The sequence below is a fragment of the Pseudophryne corroboree genome, chromosome 4 (assembly GCF_028390025.1).
Source record: "Pseudophryne corroboree isolate aPseCor3 chromosome 4, aPseCor3.hap2, whole genome shotgun sequence".
In the NCBI taxonomy this organism is placed as follows: domain Eukaryota; kingdom Metazoa; phylum Chordata; class Amphibia; order Anura; family Myobatrachidae; genus Pseudophryne; species Pseudophryne corroboree.
This window is the reverse complement of record NC_086447.1, coordinates 907,782,945-907,804,973: the sequence shown is the minus strand read 5'-3', so window position 1 is coordinate 907,804,973 and position 22,029 is coordinate 907,782,945. Positions and strand designations below refer to the sequence as shown.

Sequence of the window (22,029 nt, the reverse complement as noted above, 5' to 3'; positions counted from 1 at the left end):
TCCCTGGTAGCAGAGTGCAAAGGACTTCAAATATGGAAGAACCTGACCTGAGATTTCAGTCAATGTTCTCTACTATAACTTCTATAGAAATTACTGCCGAAATGTATTCAGGGAATTGCAGGAGTCAAGTACGGCACCTGACATTTACGTATGGTGCTGAAATTTTGGTGATAATTCTTCACCGACGCCTTACCAATCTAGTTTGACCAACCACTTTGGTAACACCCTCCTCTCCATGTTGCGCATGGTAACCTGCCTGGCGCTCTGGTCAAACCACAAACTCCAGATTTGGTGTTCATGGATAAAGATTTGGTGTTGATGAATAAAGCAGCTAGATTTACCAAACCTGACTGTACACAGAACGACACTTCCTGTGTTCCATCAGGAATAAAGAGCGTTGCCATAGTTACCAGTTGGCCATAAAGGCAAACGCCAGGGATGCAGGTCGAGGATGGCCGCTGCCCAGCTCAATTACCGCAAAATGTAACAAATGGTGTGCCCTCTGCCGCCCGACTCTGGGCAAGACTCTCCACAACGTTACCCCGGCCTTGTCTTGTGCTCCAGGCTCCATAACAGAGGCCCCCCATGATGTTGTGGCCCAGAAGTGTAAAAAGCACTTTCCCAGTAGGTAGGTTATTATAGGTAAGTATTTTTCTTTGCAATACAGACACCACCTGCACTATCAGTTTATTCTTTAAAAGAATATATTTTCCATAAACCGTCTATTGTTATTGTAGTGTACAGAGTATCTGATGCTTAAAATTGCTGAAGGCGGCCATTTTGGGGCTGAAGTTATAGCAGCAATTCCTATAAACCGATTGGCGTTACATTGGTACAACCCACAAAATGGCTGAGCTGACTGTGTGGGGGAAGATAGGACAGTGGAGAAGTTGCCCATGGCAACCAATCTTTGAAAGAAGCCCTTATCAAGTACAGTCTATAAAATGTAAGGGAGATGCTGATTGGTTGGGGCAACTTTTCCACAGTTTTCACTGCTTCATGAATAGACCATGCAAGTCTTCATAGAACGCAGTGGTTTCCAAACTTTTTTGAATCACGGCACCCTAGAGTATCAGAATTTTTTGCACGGCACCCCTAAGTCAATAGTTTCTTATTGAAAAATGTAGAAATAAATATTAAATTATGTAAATTGTCTTTATAGGTCATCCTTAGGGTAGATTATGTGGTGAGGGACAAAATTTGCATCTGATTGTCAATATATTTTATGATTGGCAGCCATTAACACTGCTTTTGCTTTTTACATTGACCATGCAGAATTTGAATTGGTTCTGGACCACCAACCCGAGGCACCCCTGCAAGTGTCCCGACGCACCCCAAGGAGCCACGGCACACAGTTTGGGATCCACTGATATAGCGTTAGCGGCTGTAGCCTGTGGGCTATATGATGCATAAATTACCTGGAGAGGGTTCCCAAGCAATGGCTGCAGCGCATGTACACAGAGGGAGAGGGATTTTAAAGGGCAAAAGCAAACTTAACACAGGACCTCTGACATCAACCCAAAAACTTTTATTATGGGGGAGATGTATTAATCTTTTGAGAGTAACACGTGTAGAGAGATACAGTACCAACCAATCATCTCCTATCAGGTTACAGGATGTGTTTGAAAAATGAGTCAGGAGTTTATCACTCTCCCCTTTATCATTCTCCAAGCTTTAGTACATCTGCCCCTTTATGCGCTGCCGCTGACACTGAGCAGGATACCAGTTACCCTGAAACATCTCTGATCTCGGATGGGTGGGATCCTGCATTTATACACAAGTGCGGACAATGGGAGTAGACACTGAAACTTCTAACAGGTAAAGGTAGAGTTATTACCCAAAGCTACCAATCAGATTATAGCTACCTCTGTCCAGACTGATTGCTAGAATGTGACTGGTTGCTACAGGCAACATCTACACTTTTCAGAAGTTTTAGCAAATCTACTCCAACACGTTTTATGGGCGAGGAGCCTGCAATCCTGGCCCTTTATCTGCCAGCGTCTTTAATCACCCTCTGCAGTATGCCACGTTAGCCATCCGGAGCTCAAAAGAGGGCACAGCACCAAAAGCGGAACCTCTAGTGATATTTTGGCACATTTAGGTCATAAAGGAGAGTCATTACCAACACCACAGATCAGGCCATACAAACCACATTGTAACCGCTGCCAGAGTATAACAGATATTTGAGACTGGCTAGGGTATACAATTATCCGCAAATTCGCGGCAATTTTTCGCCCGAAAATTTTTTGCGGCAATCGGGCGAAAATTGCCGTGAAAACGCTCCGTTTTTCTACCTATTTAATTCCAAACGGGTTTCACGTGAAAATTCTTGCAGTGAAAAGTGCAGGTGAAAATGGGGAATTCAGCCTGTACCCCAAAAAATGCTAAACTAACATAGGAAAACAGAAGAGAAGTGTATTAGAGATCACATTAGAGAGTTTTTGGGGACTTAAATTGTGTGAAATGGCTGTTATATGTATTTTTTTTTAAATGCAAATTTTTTTTTATAGAAAGCAAGTTTTTTTGAGCAAAATAAATGCTCTCATTAAATTTGGGGTACATGAAAATGGGTATAAGTATATATTTGGGTCATTTTAGGGTACTTTAAAAAAAAGTGGAAACAGACCGATTACTCCCATCTGCAAGCCTAAAAACACCTGTCCCACTCATAAAGCACCCCAATATACCTGTCCCATACCTTGAACCCCAATTTCCATCACTTTGTACTTTTCACCACAAAATGACATGTCATTATTGGCTAATTAAAAATAATTAAAAACGTCAACGTGCCTAATTAGTCATTAAGGGGAGTGTCCCAGGAGTTCTGTACCATATCCACACATTTTTACCTTAAAATAGTGACTTTTCCCAACTTTTCACCTGCTTCAGAGTAGGTGAAGTGAAATTAGTGAAAAAATTATCACTGATAAATTTTCCCGGAAAATTGAATAGGCTGTAATTGCGTTTCACGGGAAAAGTCTGGTATTTCGCGCGAAAAGTCCGTTATCGCTGCTAATTGAATATCCCCCTATATATTAAATTCAATCATTCGCCTTCCCTGCCCTATGTTGCTGATGCTGACTAAACTTCTGCCCTCTTGGGAGGCAGATCCATTCCCAATATGGCCGCTCCCACCGGACGCAATTCCACATTGATTCAAAGACAGTTCTCTGCATCTGATAAATGGAATCTATGTACTTTACTGGCCTTAAAGTTAACAAAAAAAGCCAGCCAATCAGCTCCTAACTGTCATTTTTCAAACACAGCCTGTAACATGACAGTTATGAACTGATTGGTTGGTATTTTATCACCGTGCAACTTATCACTCTCCAAGGCTTGACCAACCTGGGAATTTATATGCCAGAGCTCGCCAATTAACCCTTTGGCATCTTGATACAAACGTCATATGATCTTTAAAAAGAGAAGAAATAAAAATACAATATACACAATCCAATGAAATTTCACTCATTATAAAATGTAGATGTTTAGTACAATTTCCGTGCGGGTGTAAATAACTTAAATAAAATGCATTTTATTCTACATATCGGACCACCCTACCTGATGAAGGTGGTCTTCCCGGTGGAATACTGTCCCACCAGCAGGATCATGGGCTTATTATCAAAATCCGCATCTTCCAGGGCAGGCGAATGGAACTCGTGGAACTTATAATATTCTTCCAGGGGCAGCAGCTTAGTCTTGTACAGCTTCTTCAGCCCCTCGCTGACAGTCTGGAAAACCTCAGGATCCTTCTTCCTCCTGTCATCTGTGCCCAGCCAGCTGAACATTGTGGATGCCCTGGGCTAGAGTGTCAGTTCTGCTGCAGGAACCTGACAGTGACAGAGGTGCTTGCTCAACACACTTGGGGACCAGCAATGATTCTCTACAGTGCAAGGTCCAGGGATGCAAACAGGAACTGATGCAGCTCAGACAGCTCTGATTGCAGAGGTTGCAGCTTCTCCTATTCCCTCTGCTGCTGCAAGGGAAGCATCAGACCAGAGATGCAATGTCAGGCAATGATGGAGCCAATATACATATGCACAATGCAGAACAATGCTCCTCTGCACAGCTGATGTGATGCCAGGGGAGAGGATGCAAAGATGCACACCACTAGCCCTTTCCAGCTGGATTTAAATGCCAGCAGCCCAGGAAACTGGTCTACTCCGGAAGTTCCCAACTCCTGGCAAAGGCAGCCCAGCTGTGCGCATCGGGTGAAGCCGAAGTGGGCGGGGCCATGCTTGTAGGTGTTGTCACGTGAGCTTCTGAGCACTGCAGAGACCCAGTTGTGGCTTCAGCTGGGCTCGGCGTGTGCGGCGCTGCCATCTAGCGGCCGCGCACGGTAATGCTGGTCACCTTTTCCCAGTCTAAATATAGCATAAAGCTATAAATAAGGGGTGACCTCATATCTTATTTTCTTATCAAATTCCAACGCCCGTGTGGATTGAGGCCATGTCTGCAAGTATAATTATTTCTATTAGCAGCTTAATAGCAGCAGGCAGTGCTGATTCACATACAGTGCTGATGAAAATATAATTTGGGAGGAGGAACAGTTTTTACTAAATTCCAACGTTCTTGCCACTGTAAATATGTTTTCTCTGACGTCCTAGTGGATGCTGGGGACTCCGTAAGGACCATGGGGAATAGCGGCTCCGCAGGAGTCTGGGCACAAAAGTAAAGCTTTAGGACTACCTGGTGTGCACTGGCCCCTCCCCCTATGACCCTCCTCCAAGCCTCAGTTAGATTTTTGTGCCCGAACGAGAAGGGTGCACACTAGGTGGCTCTCCTGAGCTGCTTAGTGAAAAGTTTAGTTTTTAGGTTTTTTATTTTCAGTGAGACCTGCTGGCAACAGGCTCACTGCATCGAGACTAAGGGGAGAAGAAGCGAACTCACCTGCGTGCAGAGTGGATTGGGCTTCTTAGGCTACTGGACATTAGCTCCAGAGGGACCGATCACAGGCCCAGCCATGGATGGGTCCCAGAGCCGCGCCGCCGGCCCCCTTACAGAAGAAGAGGTCCGGGAAATCGGCGGCAGAAGACGTCCTGTCTTCAATAAGGTAGCGCACAGCACCGCAGCTGTGCGCCATTGCTCTCAGCACACTTCACACTCCGGTCACTGAGGGTGCAGGGCGCTGGGGGGGGGGCGCCCTGAGACGCAATAAAAACACCTTAGATGGCAAAAAATACATCACATATAGCTCCTGGGCTATATGGATGCATTTAACCCCTGCCAGAATACACAGAAAAATGGGAGATAAGGCCGCCGAGAAGGGGGCAGAGCCTATCTCCTCAGCACACTGGCGCCATTTTCCCTCACAGCTCCGTTGGAGGGAAGCTCCCTGGCTCTCCCCTGCAGTCACTACACTACAGAAAGGGTTAAAAAAGAGAGGGGGGCACTAATTAGGCGCAGTATTAAAAATACAGCAGCTATAAGGGGAAAAACACTTATATAAGGTTATCCCTGTATATATATAGCGCTCTGGTGTGTGCTGGCAAACTCTCCCTCTGTCTCCCCAAAGGGCTAGTGGGGTCCTGTCCTCTATCAGAGCATTCCCTGTGTGTGTGCTGTGTGTCGGTACGTTTGTGTCGACATGTATGAGGAGGAAAATGATGTGGAGACGGAGCAAATTACCTGTAATAGTGATGTCACCCCCTAGGGGGTCGACACCTGAGTGGATGAACTGTTGGAAGGAATTACGTGACAGTGTCAGCTCTGTATAAAAGACAGTGGTTGACATGAGACAGCCGGCTACTCAGCTTGTGCCTGTCCAGACGTCTCATAGGCCGTCAGGGGCTCTAAAGCGCCCGTTACCTCAGATGGCAGATACAGACGCCGACACGGATACTGACTCCAGTGTCGACGGTGAAGAGACAAATGTGACTTCCAGTAGGGCCACACGTTACATGATTGAGGCAATGAAAAATGTTTTACACATTTCTGATAATACGAGTACCACCAAAAAGGGGTATTATGTTCGGTGAGGAAAAACTACCTGTAGTTTTCCTGAATCTGAGAAATTAAATGAGGTGTGTGATGATGCGTGGGTTTCCCCCGATAACAACTGATAATTTCTAAAATGTTATTGGCATTATATCCTTTCCCGCCAGAGGTTAGGGTGCGTTGGGAAACACCCCCTAGGGTGGGTAAAGCGCTCACACGCTTGTAAGAACAAGGGCTCTACCCTCTCCTGAGATGGCCGCCCTTAAGGATCCTGCTGATAGAAAGCAGGAGGGTATCCTAAAATGTATTTACACACATACTGGTGTTATACTGCGACCAGCAATCGCCTCAGCCTGGATGTGCAGTGCTGGGTTGGCGTGGTCGGATTCCCTGACTGAAAATATTGATACCCTAGATAGGGACAGTATATTATTGCCTATAGAGCATTTAAAAGATGCATTTCTATATATGCGTGATGCACAGCGGAATATTTGCCGACTGGCATCAAGTGTAAGTGCGTTGTCCATTTCTGCCAGAAGAGGGTTATGGACACGACAGTGGTCAGGTGATGCGGATTCCAAACGGCATTTGGAAGTATTGCCGTATAAAGGGGAGGAGTTATTTGGGGTCGGTCTTTCAGACCTGGTGGCCACGGCAACAGCTGGGAAATCCACGTTTGTACCCCAGGTCGCCTCTCAACATAAGAAGACGCCGTATTATCAGGCGCAGTCCTTTCGTTCCCAGAAGGGCAAGCGGGCAAAAGGTTCCTCATTTCTGCCCCGTGACAGAGGGAGAGGAAAAAGGCTGCAGAAATCAGCCAGTTCCCAGGAACAGAAGCCCTCTCCCGCCTCTGCCAAGCCCTCAGCATGACGCTGGGGCTTTACAAGCAGACTCAGGCATGGTGGGGGCCCGTCTCAATGAATTTCAGCGCGCAGTGGGCTCACTCGCAAGTAGACCCCTGGATCCTTCAGGTGATATCTCAGGGGTACAAATTGGAATTCGAGACGTCTCCCCCTCGCCGTTTTCCTAAAGTCGGCTTTACCGACGTCTCCCTCTGACAGGGAGGCAGTTTTGGAAGCCATTCACAAGCTGTATTCCCAGCAGGTGATAATCAAGGTACCCCTCCTGCAACAGGGAACGGGGTATTATTCCACACTGTTGTGGTACCGAAGCCGGACGGCTCGGTGAGACCGATTCTAAATCTAAAATCTTTGAACACTTACATACGGAGGTTCAAATTCAAGATGGAGTCACTCAGAGCAGTGATTGCGAACCTGGAAGAAGGGGACTACATGATGTCTCGGGACATCAAGAATGCTTACCTTCATGTCCCAATTTACCCTTCTCACCAAGGGTACCTCAGGTTTGTGGTACAGAACTGTCACTATCAGTTTCAGACGCTGCCGTTTGGATGGTCCACGGCACCCCGGGTCTTTACCAAGGTAACGGCCGAAATGATGATACTCCTTCGAAGGAAGGGAGTTTTAGTTATCCCTTACTTGGACGATCTCCTGATAAGGGTAAGATCCAGAGAACAGTTGGAGGTCGGTGTAGCACTATCTCAGGTAGTGTTGCGGCAGCACGGTTGGATTCTCAATATTCCAAAATCGCAGCTGGTTCCGACGACTCGTCTTCTGTTCCTAGGGATGATCCTGGACACAGTCCAGAAAAAGGTGTTTCTCCCGGAGGAGAAAGCCAGGGAGTTATCCGAGCTAGTCAGGAACCTCCTAAAACTGAGCCAAGTCTCAGTGCATCAATGCACAAGGGTTCTGGGAAAAATGGTGGCTTCCTACGAAGCAATCCCATTCGGCAGATTCCACGCAAGAACTTTCCAGTGGGACCTGCTGGACAAATGGTCCGGGTCGCATCTTCAGATGCATCAGCGGATAACCCTGTCACCAAGGACAAGGGTGTCCCTCCTGTGGTGGTTGCAGAGTGCTCATCTTCTAGAGGGCCGCAGATTCGGCATTCAGGACTGGGTCCTGGTGACCACGGATGCCAGCCTGCGAGGCTGGGGAGCAGTCACACAGGGAAGGAATTTCCAGGGCTTATGGTCAAGCCTGGAGACATCACTTCACATAAATATCCTGAAGCTAAGGGCCATTTACAATGCTCTAAGCTTAGCAAGACCTCTGCTTCAAGGTCAGCCGGTGTTGATCCAGTCGGACAACATCACGGCAGTCACCCAAGTAAACAGACAGGGTGGCACAAGAAGCAGGAGGGCAATGGCAGAAGCTGCAAGGATTCTTCGCTGGGTGAAAAATCATGTGATAGCACTGTCAGCAGTGTTCATTCCGGGAATGGACAACTGGGAAGCAGACTTCCTCAGCAGACTATCTGGTAACACCGTGGGTGTACCGGTCAGTGTATGTGTTCCATCCTCTGCCTCTCATACACAAGGTACTGAGAATTATAAGATGGAGAGGAGAAAGCACTATATTCGTGGCTCCGGATTGGCCAAGAAGGACTTGGTAACCGGAACTTCAAGAGATGCTCACGGAGGATCCGTGGCCTCTACCTCTAAGAAGGGACCTGCTCCAGCAAGGACCCTGTCTGTTCCAAGACTTACCGTGGCTGCGTTTGACGGCATGGCGGTTGAACGCCGGATCCTGAAGGAAAAAGGCATTCCGGATGAAGTCATCCCTATCCTGATCAAAGCCAGGAAGGATGTAACCGCAAAACATTATCACCGCAATTGGCGAAAATATGTTGCGTGGTGCGAGGCCAGTAAGGCCCGACGGAGGAATTTCAACTGGGTCGATTCCTACATTTCCTGCAAACAGGAGTGTCTATGGGCCTGAAATTGAGGTCCATTAAGGTTCAAATTTCGGCCCTGTCAATTTTCTTCCAAAAAGAACTAGCTTCAGTCCCTGAAGTTCAGACGTTTGTAAAAGGGGTACTGTATATACAGCCTCCTTTTGTGCCTCCAGTGGCACCTTGGGATCTCAATGTAGTTTTTGGGTTCCAAAAGTCACATTGGTTTGAACCACTTAAATCTGTGGAGTTAAAATATCTCACATGGAAGGTGGTCATGCTGTTGGCCCTGGCCTGGGCCAGGCGCGTGTCAGAATTGGCGGCTTTATCCTGTAAAAGCCCTTATCTGATTTTCCATTCGGACAGGGCGGAATTGAGGACTCGTCCTAAGTTTCTCCCTAAGGTGGTTTCAGCGTTTCACCTGAACCAACCTATGGTGGTGCCTGCGGCTACTAGGGACTTGGAGGACTCCAAGTTGCTAGACGTTGTCAGGGCCCTGAAAATATATGTTTCCAGGACGGCTGGAGTCAGAAAATCTGACTCGCTGTTTATCCTGTATGCACCCAACAAGCTGGGTGCTCCTGCTTCTAAGCAGACTATTGCTCGTTGGATTTGTAGTACAATTCAGCTTGCACATTCTGTGGCAGGCCTGCCACAGCCAAAAATCTGTAAATGCCCACTCCACAAGGGAGGTGGGCTCATCTTGGGCGGCTGCCCGAGGGGTCTCGGCTTTACAACTTTGCCGAGCAGCTACTTGGTCAGGAGCAAATACGTTTGTAAAATTCTACAAATTTGATACCCTGGCTGAGGAGGACCTGGAGTTCTCTCATTTGGTGCTGCAGAGTCATCCGCACTCTCCCGCCCGTTTGGGAGCTTTGGTATAATCCCCATGGTCCTTACGGAGTCCCCAGCATCCACTAGGGCGTCAGAGAAAATAAGAATTTACTTACCGATAATTCTATTTCTCGTAGTCCGTAGTGGATGCTGGTCGCCCATCCCAAGTGCGGATTGTCTGCAATACTGGTACATAGTTATTGTTACCAAAAATCGGGTTATTGCTGTAGTGAGCCATCTTTTCTAGAGGCTCCTCTGTTATCATGCTGTTAACTGGGTTTAGATCACAAGTTATACGGTGTGATTGGTGTGGCTGGTATGAGTCTTACCCGGGATTCAAAATCCTTCCTTATTGTGTACGCTCGTCCGGGCACAGTATCCTAACTGAGGCTTGGAGGAGGGTCATAGGGGGAGGGGCCAGTGCACACCAGGTAGTCCTAAAGCTTTACTTTTGTGCCCAGACTCCTGCGGAGCCGCTATTCCCCATGGTCCTTACGGAGTCCCCAGCATCCACTACGGACTACGAGAAATAGAATTATCGGTAAGTAAATTCTTATTTTTTTTGAGTAGGTGCATGCTATGGGATAATTATTATTAATATTATAATTGTATTATTATTATTATTATTATTATTATTATTATTGTTATTATTATTATTTTATTGTATTATTATAATTATTAATAAGAATAATTCTTATTATTATTATATTATTATTATTATTATCATTATTGTATTATTAATTATTATTATTATTATTAATAATAATAATAAGTAATATAATAATCTTTTTAAAGCATTGGCATATTATGTAGCACTACTATACATTTAGGGGGTCATGACACAACATACTTTAAATGACATGAAATAGAAGGTGCCCAAATGAGCTTACAATCTAAGAGATACAGCATTTAGTAAATAATTACATTTCAGCATAATATATGATATACAGTGCCATCTCTCTGAAATAATATTTATTGCATGACATTAGGAAAAATCACTATTTTGCATTTTTTTTTTACTCAAAAATGTCTTTAGAATAACATTTGGATAACATAAGACTTCCTAATACTTAGGCCTGGATAATTTTTTGCCATAATGGATACTTGGTGGGATTTATTTATAAATAATTGTCTGACTTAACAGTGCTACGGTTTACCACAGGGGACCCTCTGCCGCTGAAGTGGAGCACCCGACTGCCGACCTAGCAACCAATCATGTTTTCTGGATGTGATTGCAAAGTCTTTTTTTTTAATACTTGAAATGCTAAAATTTTATAAATACTAATATACTGTACTACTCAATAAGAAGAGCTGGTGAATTTGATTCAAGGATGCAGAAGAAATGTTAATTTAATTAATTTGCCCCCTGGGTGAAAGAAAGCCTAGATTCACCCCTGCATAAATGCAGTGTTATTTATATGCAATTTAGCTTGTGCTTTATCATATGATAGAAAAGGCAGTTTGCAAACAACACTAAGTACAGTACATAGCCTGAAGCGTTTCATCTGATAATTATTCATATGGTGACATAAGATTATCTGAAGATGACCTGGGTGTGAAGACTGGTTCTTATACCACAGAACCAGTGGCGTATTTACAATGGGTGCAGGGCCACCATCAGCTGGTAGGGGTCAGACTAACAAACTTTTGGCCTGTGTCTCAATATTTCACTATGTGTCACATCAAAGGATACCGCCTACAGTTTCATCAATGTCCACAAGATGGGATATTCCCGAGATGCGGAATGCCTCAATTTTTGAGAGGCAGCGGCCAAATTGGAGACTAATTTGCAGGAACTGCTCTCAAAGAATGTTGTAAAACTTGCGGCCAAGACACGAGTTGGCGTGCTAAGAAGGGTCCGTGCCATGCAATACACAGCTTAACCACTAGGTGGCCAGTGCTCTGCTGATGAAAACGACAGTATTGTATACAAATCAGTGGTCAAAGTGTGCCGCTATGGGGCTGTTTTGTTCATATGTTTGTAAATCCAGTCATCAGGACACAGAGAAATGTGAGTTCACTGCTGTGCTGTTTATTCCATTCCAACTCCAGACACACACACACACAGGACAACCCACTTCCCAGCATCCCCCTGGTCCCAGGGACCATCACTGAAGATTCAGGCTTACACAGATTAGTAAGGGAGTGTCTACAAATATAAGCATTCTAATACACAAACATCACATCCTCTTTTCTTTAAAGATAAGCCCTGTACGCTTCAATGCAACAATTAACAACGTCATATTAAGAACATCATCTAACACGTTTCAATGAGTCTCTCAGGTCTGCGTATTTCCCTTTTGGGTCTTTCATACACAGTCTGTGTTTCATCTACCATGTTGGACCTTTCTAGAATCGTGGTTTGTTCACCATTATGAGGATCATCATACATGTCAGATGAAGGGTATTCTTCAGTCATGTTGTCTTCATTATGGTTAGGTTAAGATCTTAAATCCACCAGATTTCTTCTTACTTCCGTTCCACGCTCTGTACGTATAGTATAAGATCTTGGTGCTACTTGTGCTTGCACAATACCTTTCTGCACCCAAATACCTTTCTCGTGATCTCTGAGATGGACTTTGTCACCCGATTTTAGATCAGATAAGCTTTTTGCTCGCCTGTCATGGAACAGTTTCTGTTTCGCCTGTTGACGTTCCTTACTCAGTCTGACCAATGCTGAGTTATGTGTATTAAGCAGTTCATCATGTATCGGGAGATTTGCTATAATCCTCCTTCCCATCAGCATTTGTGCAGGAGAAAGTCCATTCTGTAAAGGTGTACTGCGGTAGATTAAAGACTTTTGTAGAAATCTTCTTTACCTTCTTGAGCTTTTTTCATGAGACTCTTTACAGTTTTTACTGAACTTTCCACCAACCCATTTGAGCGTGGATAGTGGGGACTTGACATAGTATGGACAAATTCCCACTCATCAGCAAATTGTCTAAATTCAGCACTGGAAAACTGAGGACCATTGTCAGTGAACACTTCCATGTGAACACCATGCCTTGCAAAGATTGACTTCATGCAATTGATTACGGCTTTACTAGTAGTTGTATGTAGTGTCTTCACCTCAGGGTAGTTAGAGTAATAATCAGTCACGACAATGTACGTTTTCCCATTACAATCAAACAAATCTGCGCCAACTTTCTGGTACGGCCTCTCTGGCACTGCGTGAGGACTCAGTGGCTGGACTATTTGTTTCGGTCTATACGTAAAACATAATTCACATGTAGCTGTAGTCTGTGCTATGTCTTGGTTCATTCTTGGCCAATACAAAACTTCACATGCTCTCAGCTTACATTTTTCTTCTCCTGTGGCCTTCATGTATCTTGCACAGCATAGTTTTTCTTAGTCGTGCAGGTATTACAAACCTATTGCCTTTGTAAATAATACCATCGACAACTGTAAGGTCAGTGCGGTACATCCAATAATCATGGATAGACAGCGGGCACGCATGTTTTTCTGCTGGCCAACCTTTCAGAATATCTTTCAACACTTTCATTGTGTCATCTGTCTCAGTTTCTTTCCTAATCTGTTCTTGTCTTGCAAGAGACACTGGTAGAGAAGCTACGATCAAATTAACATAGGCTTCTATCTCTTCATCCATCAGACTTTTGGAACCTTCACTTTTGTCCACAGCACGAGAAAGTGTATCAGCAATGTACATGTATTTGCCGGGACAGTACAGCAAGTGTACATCATATTTCTGTAGTCTGATAAGCATTCGTTGAATTCTCATGGGACAGTCATGCAATAATTTAGTCATGATAGCTACCAATGGCTTGTGGTCAGTTTCCACTGTAAATTTTGACCATACACAAACTGATGAAATCGCTCACATGCATATGTGATCGCTAGAAGTTCTTTTTCTATCTGAGCATACCTTGTTTCAGCACTTGTCAGTGCTCTTGATGCATAGATTACTGGTTGCCAGGTATCCTCATGTTCTTGTAACAGCACTAAGCATAGGCCAAATTGCGAAGCATCTGCTATAATTCTTATTCTTTTCGCAGGATCAAAGAATTTTAGCACTGGTTGCTCTGTAATAATTTGTTTCAAGTTTTGCCAACTTTCTTCTTGTTCATGTGACCACATTTACTCGTTATCTTTTGTCCAACAACCATCTAAGAAAGGCTGTACGTTCAGAGAGTTGAGAAATAAACTTTCCTAAGTAATCATTCCTAAGAATCTTCTGACGTCGTCTTTGTTGTTAGGACGTTCCATGTTCACTATGGCTGATATTTTCCTTGGGTCTGGTTTTACACCTTGATCCGAGACCACGTCGCCCATAAAGGTAAGTGTATTCACGCCAAACTCACATTTGTCCTTGTTTAGCTTTAGATTCACTTTCTTGACAAGTTCCATTACTTGTCTCAATCTAGAATCATGTTCTTCCTTTGCAGATCCCCAGACAATAATGTCATCCATCATTGTTTCAAAACCTGGAATATGTTCAAAAATCATGTGTATCTTTTTGTGATATACTTCTGGAGCAGACAATATTCCATACTAGGTGCTTCATCGCGCTCTACGGGCGCTCTTCACACCGTCGCAAGGGGCTACGCCCCCTTAACCCTTGCATGCCTTTCTGGGGTTCAATATTTGTGTTATATGGAGTATCACCTGCATTCCTTTGTTAGTGGTTAAATATTGCACAATGAAAGGGTGTGCGATGGTGAAGGAGGCGCAGCCCCTTGCGACGGCGTGAACAGCACCTGCAGACCACAATGTACAGAATGTAGCGGGTGCGGGGGGTACTGCGGATGGTGTCTGTAGATGCTGCGGATGGAGGGGGGGCGGAAGTGGGGGTGGGGCCCGGATGGGGAAGGGTTGGGAGGTGCTGCGGGTGGGGGAGGGGCAGAGGAGTGGGGGATGCAGATGGGGGAGGGGTCCGGAGGCACTGCAGGTGTGGGAGGGGCAGGGGTGCCATGGGTGGGGGAGGGGCAGGTGTGGGGATGTTGCAGATGGGTGAAGGGTTCCGGAGGTGCTGTGGGATGGGAAGGGGCGGGAGTGCCACTGGTGGGGTAGGGGTCTGTAGGCGCCATGGGTAGGGGAGGGGCAGGTACGGGTGTTGCGGCAGATGGGGAAGGAGGTCCGGAGGTGCTGCAGGTGGTGGTGGGGCAGGTGCGGGGGTGCCATTGGTGGGGGAGGGGTGGGTGAGGGGGGGACCGCGGATGGAGGAGGGTGTCTGCAGATGCTGCGGGTGGAGGGGGGCAGGTGTGGGGGAGACATATAAGGGGGGTGAATGGTGGAGGGGGCCTGGAGATTGCTGGGGGTGGTGAAGGGGCGGAGGAGTGGGAGCCGCGGGTGGTGTAGGGGGTCTGGAGGCACAGCATGTGGGGGAGGGGTGGAGTGCTGCATGTGGTGGAGGGGAAGGTGCGGAGGTGTGGTGCATTGGGGAGAGGTCTGGAGGTGCTGCGGGTACTGTACCTGCCAAAAAGGTAGTTGGAGGGTATGCAGTAACAGGGCCAGGACAGGGGTGACAGGGTCAGAACAGGGTTGACTGGGCCAGGACAGGGGTGACAGGGTCAGAACAGGGGTGACGGGGCCAGGACAGGGGTGACGGGGCCAGGACAGAAATGACAGGGACAGGATAGGGGTGACAGGGTCAGTGTAGGGGCGGCAGGACCAGGACAGGGGTGTCAGGGCCAGTATAGGGTTGACAGGGCAAGCACAGGGGTGACAGGGCCAGGATAGGGGTAGCAGGGCCAGCATAAGGGTGACAGGGCCAGGATAAGGGTGAAAGGGCCAGAATAAGGGTGAAAGGGCCAGGATAAGGGTGGCAGGTCAAGGCCAGGGGTTACAGGGACATGACAGAACACAGGGCACGGGAGAGATTGGTATTAGGGACAGAACAGTGGTGACAGACAGATGTGTCTTACCGGAGTCACTGCTGCTGGCTGCTGCTGTTCCACTCCAACCTGTTGGCATCTGCTGCTGGTGGAGACTTGGTATGGCTGACTCTCTTAGGCTGTATTCCTGCTTCCTGTGCCCGTCCGCATCACTCCCCCCCTCCTCAGTCACACACCGCAGACCTCGCGCAGCTGCCGGGCACTGTGGTAAGGTGAGACTGGGAGTGACTGGTTAGCCCCCAGGAGATGCTGCGGCTGGAGGGAGGAGGGGGTCATAGCATGCACGTGGCGCGGACCTCACGGCTGCTGGGCACTATGGTAAGGGGAGACTGGGAGTGACTGGTTAGCTCCCAGGAGACGCTGATGCTGGAGGGAGGAGGGGGTCAGAGCCTGCAAGCAGCGCGGACTTCTGCAGCGCTACCCGCCGGCTAAAGTGTGTGAAGGAGCTGGGCGCAACTCACTGCGGGTGGCAGCGCTGCAGCTAGCGGTGGGGTCGCAGGGGCTGGAGATAACAGAGGCAGTACGGAAAGTGCACAGCGGCTGGTGACCCACAAAACTACAGCTAAGAAGCGTGGAGTGTGCCTGAATGTGACGCTCCTCCCTGCCAGAGAGACCCTGCTGAGTATGCTGATGTGGGGGTCAAGTATGGCATACCCCCTCACACACCCCCATACCTCCCAAATGTCCCAATTTTCGCGGGACAGTCCCATTTTTTGGGGTCTGTCCCGCTGTCCCACCCGCGGGTTGCAGTGTCCTGCGGTGGGGGGGGGGGGGGGAGCAGTTGGAAAGCTCCTGTACTCGCTGTTCTGCTTAGCAGAGCAGCGGTGAATAGTGGATACAGAGGGAGAGGGGGCATCAGGGGGTACGGATTAAGGGGGGGTTCCAGCAGCAGAGCCGGATTAAGGGGGGGGGCAGGCGGTACGTACCGTTGGCCCCACAGTTTTAGGGGGCCCCCTGGCTGGAGTAGCTCTGTCCCAGCTCAGAAGCTCCCCCGTCCTGCCAGCAACAGCGGCAGCATTGTGCTACAGTCAGCACACGCTGCTGCGTATTGGCAGGTCTGTGGTGTTGCAGGGAGGCAGCAGTCTCCCTGCTTTCTTCTGCCTGTGCGGGTGTGTAGGGGGGAGCGACCACCTCCTCTGGATTTACCTCTAGCTGAGGGGCCAAAATACCATTAAAAAAAAAAAAAAAAAATCCCAGAATTTGCATAATGGGGCGTGGCCTCGCGTCCCGCGATTAGGCCACGCCCCCAACCCACAGCAGGCACAGCAATGAGATAGGGCTCCCCTGTCTCAAGTGCCCTGGGCCCCCCGGACTCATAATCAGCCCCTGGGGGCATGCCAGCAGCTCACAGAGCGCTGGGCATGCCCCCTCACTGACGAAAACGGGGGCCCTCCCGCGAAGCCACGCCCCCTTTTCGCTGTGTGTGTGTGTGTGTGTGTGTGTGTGTGTGTGTGTGTGAAAGCTGGGAGGTATGCACCCTGCCTGTGCCATGTCCATACTATCTGCTTCTGCAGCTGCTCCTAGTGTCCTATAGATTTGGCCAGATCTGTGACTCATTTGACTAACTCCGCCCACTGTTGTGACTCCGCCCAGCGTTAGCAAATGAATCACAAGATCACAGAATAGGGCTATTATATAGGAGATGGTAGTCGAAGAAATCTGTATCGACCTTCTGGTGTATTAAATGTACAAAGCTTTGAGCTGGCCTCATCTAGCTTCATTTGCCAGATTCCTGAAGATGCGTCCAATTCACTGATCCATTTTGCTCCCGCAAATTGCGACATGATTTCATCTCTGGTTGGTAGTTTGAAATGTTCTCGTTTAAAACTTTGTTTAAATCTCTGGGGTCTAGACATATTCTGAGTTGTCCATTTTTCTTTTCAACAATTACTAAGGAGCTTACCCATTCAGTAGGCTCATCAACTTTCTGTATCACACCCAAGCCTTCCATGCGATTTAACTCTTGTTTAAGTTTTTCTCTCAGCGCAAACGGCACTTTTCTACAGGGGTGTATTACTGAAGAAACTTGCGTGTCTATATTTATTTTATGCTCTCCAGGCAAACAACCTAGACCTTCAAACAAGTCTCTGTATTCTGTAAACATCGATTTGCAGTCATCTTCTACTTGTGATCTCACCATAAAAACTTTCTTTAGCAAGCTTAGTTTCTCACAGGAACTTAATCCTAGAATCGGTTGCACATTTTTATCCACAATCAGTATAGATGTTTTAAACTGTTGTCCCTTATATTTCAGTGTCACTAAGCATGTACCTTTCACAGGAATTTCCTCCCCAGTGTACCCTGTAACTTTCACTTTGGCTGGATGAATTTTAGATTTTACTCTAAAAGTCTTATAGTCTTGAAATGATATTAAATTCACCTGCGCGCCAGTATCAAGCTTAAAGGGAATGACAATCTCGTTCACAGTTAAAGGGACAATCCATTCTTTCTTATCTGCACTGCAAAGTTCAATGCAATCCACAAAGAATTCCTCTGTTTGTTTAACAGCATGCACATTGGTTGTTTCCCTTTTCATTTTTCAGCATTTGGCAAGGTGATTAAGTCTACCACATTTCATGCAGGTTTTACCATAAGCAGGGCACATTTTAGGATTGTGAGCTTTTCCACATCTACTACACATTTCCTTGTTAGACTGTGGCTTAGACTGCTTCATTCTTGAGAATGGAGGTTTGCTTGGCTCTGTTTTCTGCACTACATGGACAGCAGCATCAACTTCCTTGTGTAACTTTTTGGCTTGAAATCTAGTTATTTCTGCAGATCTACACATAGTCACTGCATTTTCTAGTGTTAGGTCTTGCTCTCTCAGCAATCTCTCTCTGAGTCCATTATCAGGTATTCCACAGACAATACGATCTCTAATCAGTGAATCCTTTAAATCACCAAACTCACAGGTTTTACTGAGTGATTGCAGCTCTGTAACATACTGATCAAATCCATCTACAGACTTCTGATCACATGTGAAAAACATATCTTTCATATGTCACATTTTTCCTTGGCACAAAGTAATCTTCAAACTTTTGCATTATAGAAGATAGCACCATATTCTGCCCCTCAGCAAACTGAAAACTATTATAAATGTCCAGGACATCCTCTCCTATCACATGGAGGAAAATGGATGCCTTCGTTTTGTCAGCCTCTGAATCAGCTCCACATGCAGCAAGATATATATTAAACCTTTGCTTAAATCTTTTCCAGTTTTCAGACAAGTTACCAGACATCAGCATGCCGGTTGGAGGAGCCAGTTTATCCATGGTTACTCACTGTTTGAAGATAGGAGCGCATGGCAGGCTTTGCAGACACTGATTATCACAGCCTTACAGACTTCTGCAGGATTCTTTCACACTCTGAGAGCACTAGCAGTCCAAGTTAAACTTCTTCTGACACCATGTTTTGTTCATATGTTTGTAAATCCAGTCATCAGGACACAGAGACATGTGAGTTCACTGCTGTGCTGTTTATTCCATCCCCAACTCCAGACACACACACACACACAGGACCACCCACTTCCCAGCATCCCCCTGGTCCCAGGTACCATCACTGAAGATTCAGGCTTACACCGATTAGTAAGGGAGTGTCTACAAATATAAGCATTCTAAAACACTAACATCACAGGGGCGGTAAGGCATACCAGCACTTCGATTTGCATTGTCCCAAAGATGGCACAGTGTAAACAATCACAGATGTGAACATGCAGTAAACCAAATTTCTATGTGTGTGTTTTTGTACCTGTGTGGGCCTATGTGTGTGTGGGTGTGTTTTTCAATGCAAAGCTTATGTGTTTTATTATTTTCCTGGTGGTGACTGTGTGTGTTTTGTTCCTGTGAGGGCCTATGTGTGTGTTTTTGTTTCTGTGAGGGCCTGTGTGTGTGTTTTTTCCTCTCAGTGCAAAATTTAGGTAATACCTCAACTTACTTAAAGATACGAAGGTATAGTTCATAGAGATTGAAAGGTACACACCATAACTTACAATCCCATTACATTTTCCATACCCCCACTTCAAAATTCCCCCTTTGACCACTGATGCAAATAGCATTGTCTGGACATGGCACTACAGTATAGCAAGCCTGGACAGTGTAAACAGATACACATGTAAACATGCAGTAAACCAAATTTCTAATACACCTAAGTGAAAGACTCCAGATAATAAGTGGGTAAATGAGGGTGTCTGGGGGAGTCGTTATTTAATCATTTTGTTTCTCTACGATATGTGTGTTGTGTGATTTATACCAGTGGACTGTATACACTGTACAGCAGCTAAATAAATGTACTGTGTGTGCGACAATTTCATGTTCTGCCTGTAGACATTCTACATAGAAATGGACGGAAGGCATGCAACAATTTACAATACAATGTGCAGCAATTTACTGTTATGCTTAGAGTGGTCGGGGAGCTTTTTTTATTATCATATTTATTACTATTATTTTATTTATTTAAAAAATTTTCATTACACAGAATTGTCAAGTTGCTCAAATCAGTTTATTAGTCCATGACAGGTGCTTCCAGGGGAGGGGCTAGTCTAGACAATAAAAAAAAACAACACAGACTTTCCCCAGCACATGAACATGAACTAGTAAATGAGATTTACATCCTATATGATAGTAGTAATGCAGAGATATCAGTTACATATATTTGCAAAGATATGATTAAACCACCAGACACTTTACAGCACCGCGGATATGGTGGCCCTAACACTACATGATGATAGTATCCACTTTGGGTCATACATTTGTGTATTGCTGCATGATAATAACACATGAGTGCTAACTCATCTGGATGCACACCAAGATCATTCAAATGGCACTACAAGGACCAAAATGCCCTTCAATTACTGATCCCCTACATGCCTCTTAGAATAGTGATACATAAAAATGGAAGTTGCTCAAATCAATTAATTGGTCCATTACAGGTGCATGTAAGGGAGAGGCTAGAATCCCCCAGCACAGTATAACAGACCAGTAAATGAGATTTACATCCTATATGATAGTAGTAATGCAGAGATATTAGTTACATAAATTTGCAAAGATATGACTAAACCACCATCCACTTCATGGCGTCTTTGTATGGTGGTCCTAACACTACATGGTAATATTACTTACTTTGGGTCATACATTTGTGTATTTCTAAATGATAATTTACTAGTCCATTATAGTGTGCTAGGGGAATTCTGTAATATTTTAATTAGTAATTCATTTTAATTATTCATTTTCTGGTATACATTGTACAGCTGCTAAATACATATACTGCTTGTGCAACAATTTCTGAAATGAAATGGAAGCAGTGTGCGACAATTTCAGAGTGATGGAGTACTCTCTATCGTCATGTTACCGCACATACACAGGTCCATTATAAAATGTGCTTTCCAGGAGCAGTCGTGGATAACACACATGTAAACATGTATGTAGATCTGCGTGTGATGGACCGTGTGCTGGAGTGGAAACATCTGCTGGGAATTCTGCCTGCTCTGTACCTGACATTCCTGCTGCTACAGTCAGCGGTAAGTGCTGTATAATTACATAAGGCTGTAATGTTCTGCTGTGTGTATCGGAGGCGCCGGAGCGGAATGTCTCCAGGTGGAGAACAGTTGTATAACTTTCCCTAAACTTGTTACCGGAGGCGATTCATTCAGATCACTGCCTGCAGACATTAACGCTGATTCATTAACACTCTAATGACTCTCAAACTTCATTAAAATAAGTTTTGGAACATATTAAATAAATAAATAAACATTATTATTATTTTTTTGTTTTGTTTTGTTTTTCCTCAGTTTTACTTCCAGGTCCAAGCTGGATAACGTCTGTCAGACAATCGTCACTCCCAAAATCAGCGTCTGTTCTGGAGCTCTGAAACGTCTTTTGGGATTGGCTGAAAGTGCGGTTGGATGGTGACCTCTGTACATCCCAGCATCCTGCAAGTCCCTGACCCGTTCAAGAAAGAAGCGGACCTGCCCAAACCAGGCCTGTGCATTCACAATGTTGACGTGAGAATTTTCGTGATCTAAGTGTCTAACTGCACCATTGACTAAGTCGACTTTCATCATGTGGACGCTGCTGAAATGTTGACATAATAGAATGTGGACGAACCATCCCTGGCGGTCTAGTGGTGTCTTACCTAGGGCGGGATGTATCATTATTTGCAATAGAGACCTGTCATTTTCAGATTTTTCGGCAGTTGCGTGAGAAAGGTTTCAACGGGATGACTAATGAGTGGCATTCCAGTGTGTGTTCTCCACCTATCCCTAACCCTCCCCATAGTGCCTAACCCTAACTCCCTACACCGCAACCTAACCTGCTCACATCCCCCATCACAGCCTAACCCTAACCTCCTTCAAGTGCCTAACCCTAACTCCCCCCACCGCAACCTTACCCTAACCTGCCCGCACCCCCCCACAGCCTAACTCTAACTCCTTCTAGTGCCTAACCCTAACTCCCCCCACCGCAACCTTACTCTATCCTGCCTGCACCCCCCCACAGCCTAACCCTAACTCCTTCTAGTGCCTAACCATAACTCCCCCCACCGCAACCTAACCTGCTCACATCCCCCTTCACAGCCTAACCCTAACTCCTTCTAGTGCCTAACCCTAACTCCCCCCACCGCAACCTAACCTGCTTACATCCCCCTTCACAGCCTAACCCTA

The 22,029-nt window shown here is 46.0% G+C and overlaps 1 protein-coding gene and 1 long non-coding RNA gene across 2 annotated transcripts in view; one reads left to right on the top strand and one right to left on the bottom strand.

The window, feature by feature from the left end:
- EHD3 (EH domain containing 3) overlaps window positions 1-4,177 on the bottom strand; it is a 96,828-nt gene extending 92,651 nt beyond the window's left edge. Inside the window, exon 1 of the mRNA XM_063918943.1 lies at window positions 3,559-4,177. Coding sequence (XP_063775013.1) covers window positions 3,559-3,785 — 227 coding nt within the window. The 5' untranslated portion in view covers window positions 3,786-4,177. The remainder of the gene's footprint in view (window positions 1-3,558) is intronic.
- On the top strand, window positions 412-21,819 carry LOC134910654 (uncharacterized). The gene is made up of 3 exons (XR_010176251.1): window positions 412-628; window positions 20,759-20,889; window positions 21,160-21,819. It is a non-coding gene; the product is annotated as an uncharacterized LOC134910654 (long non-coding RNA).
- Window positions 21,820-22,029: the final 210 nt, after the last annotated feature.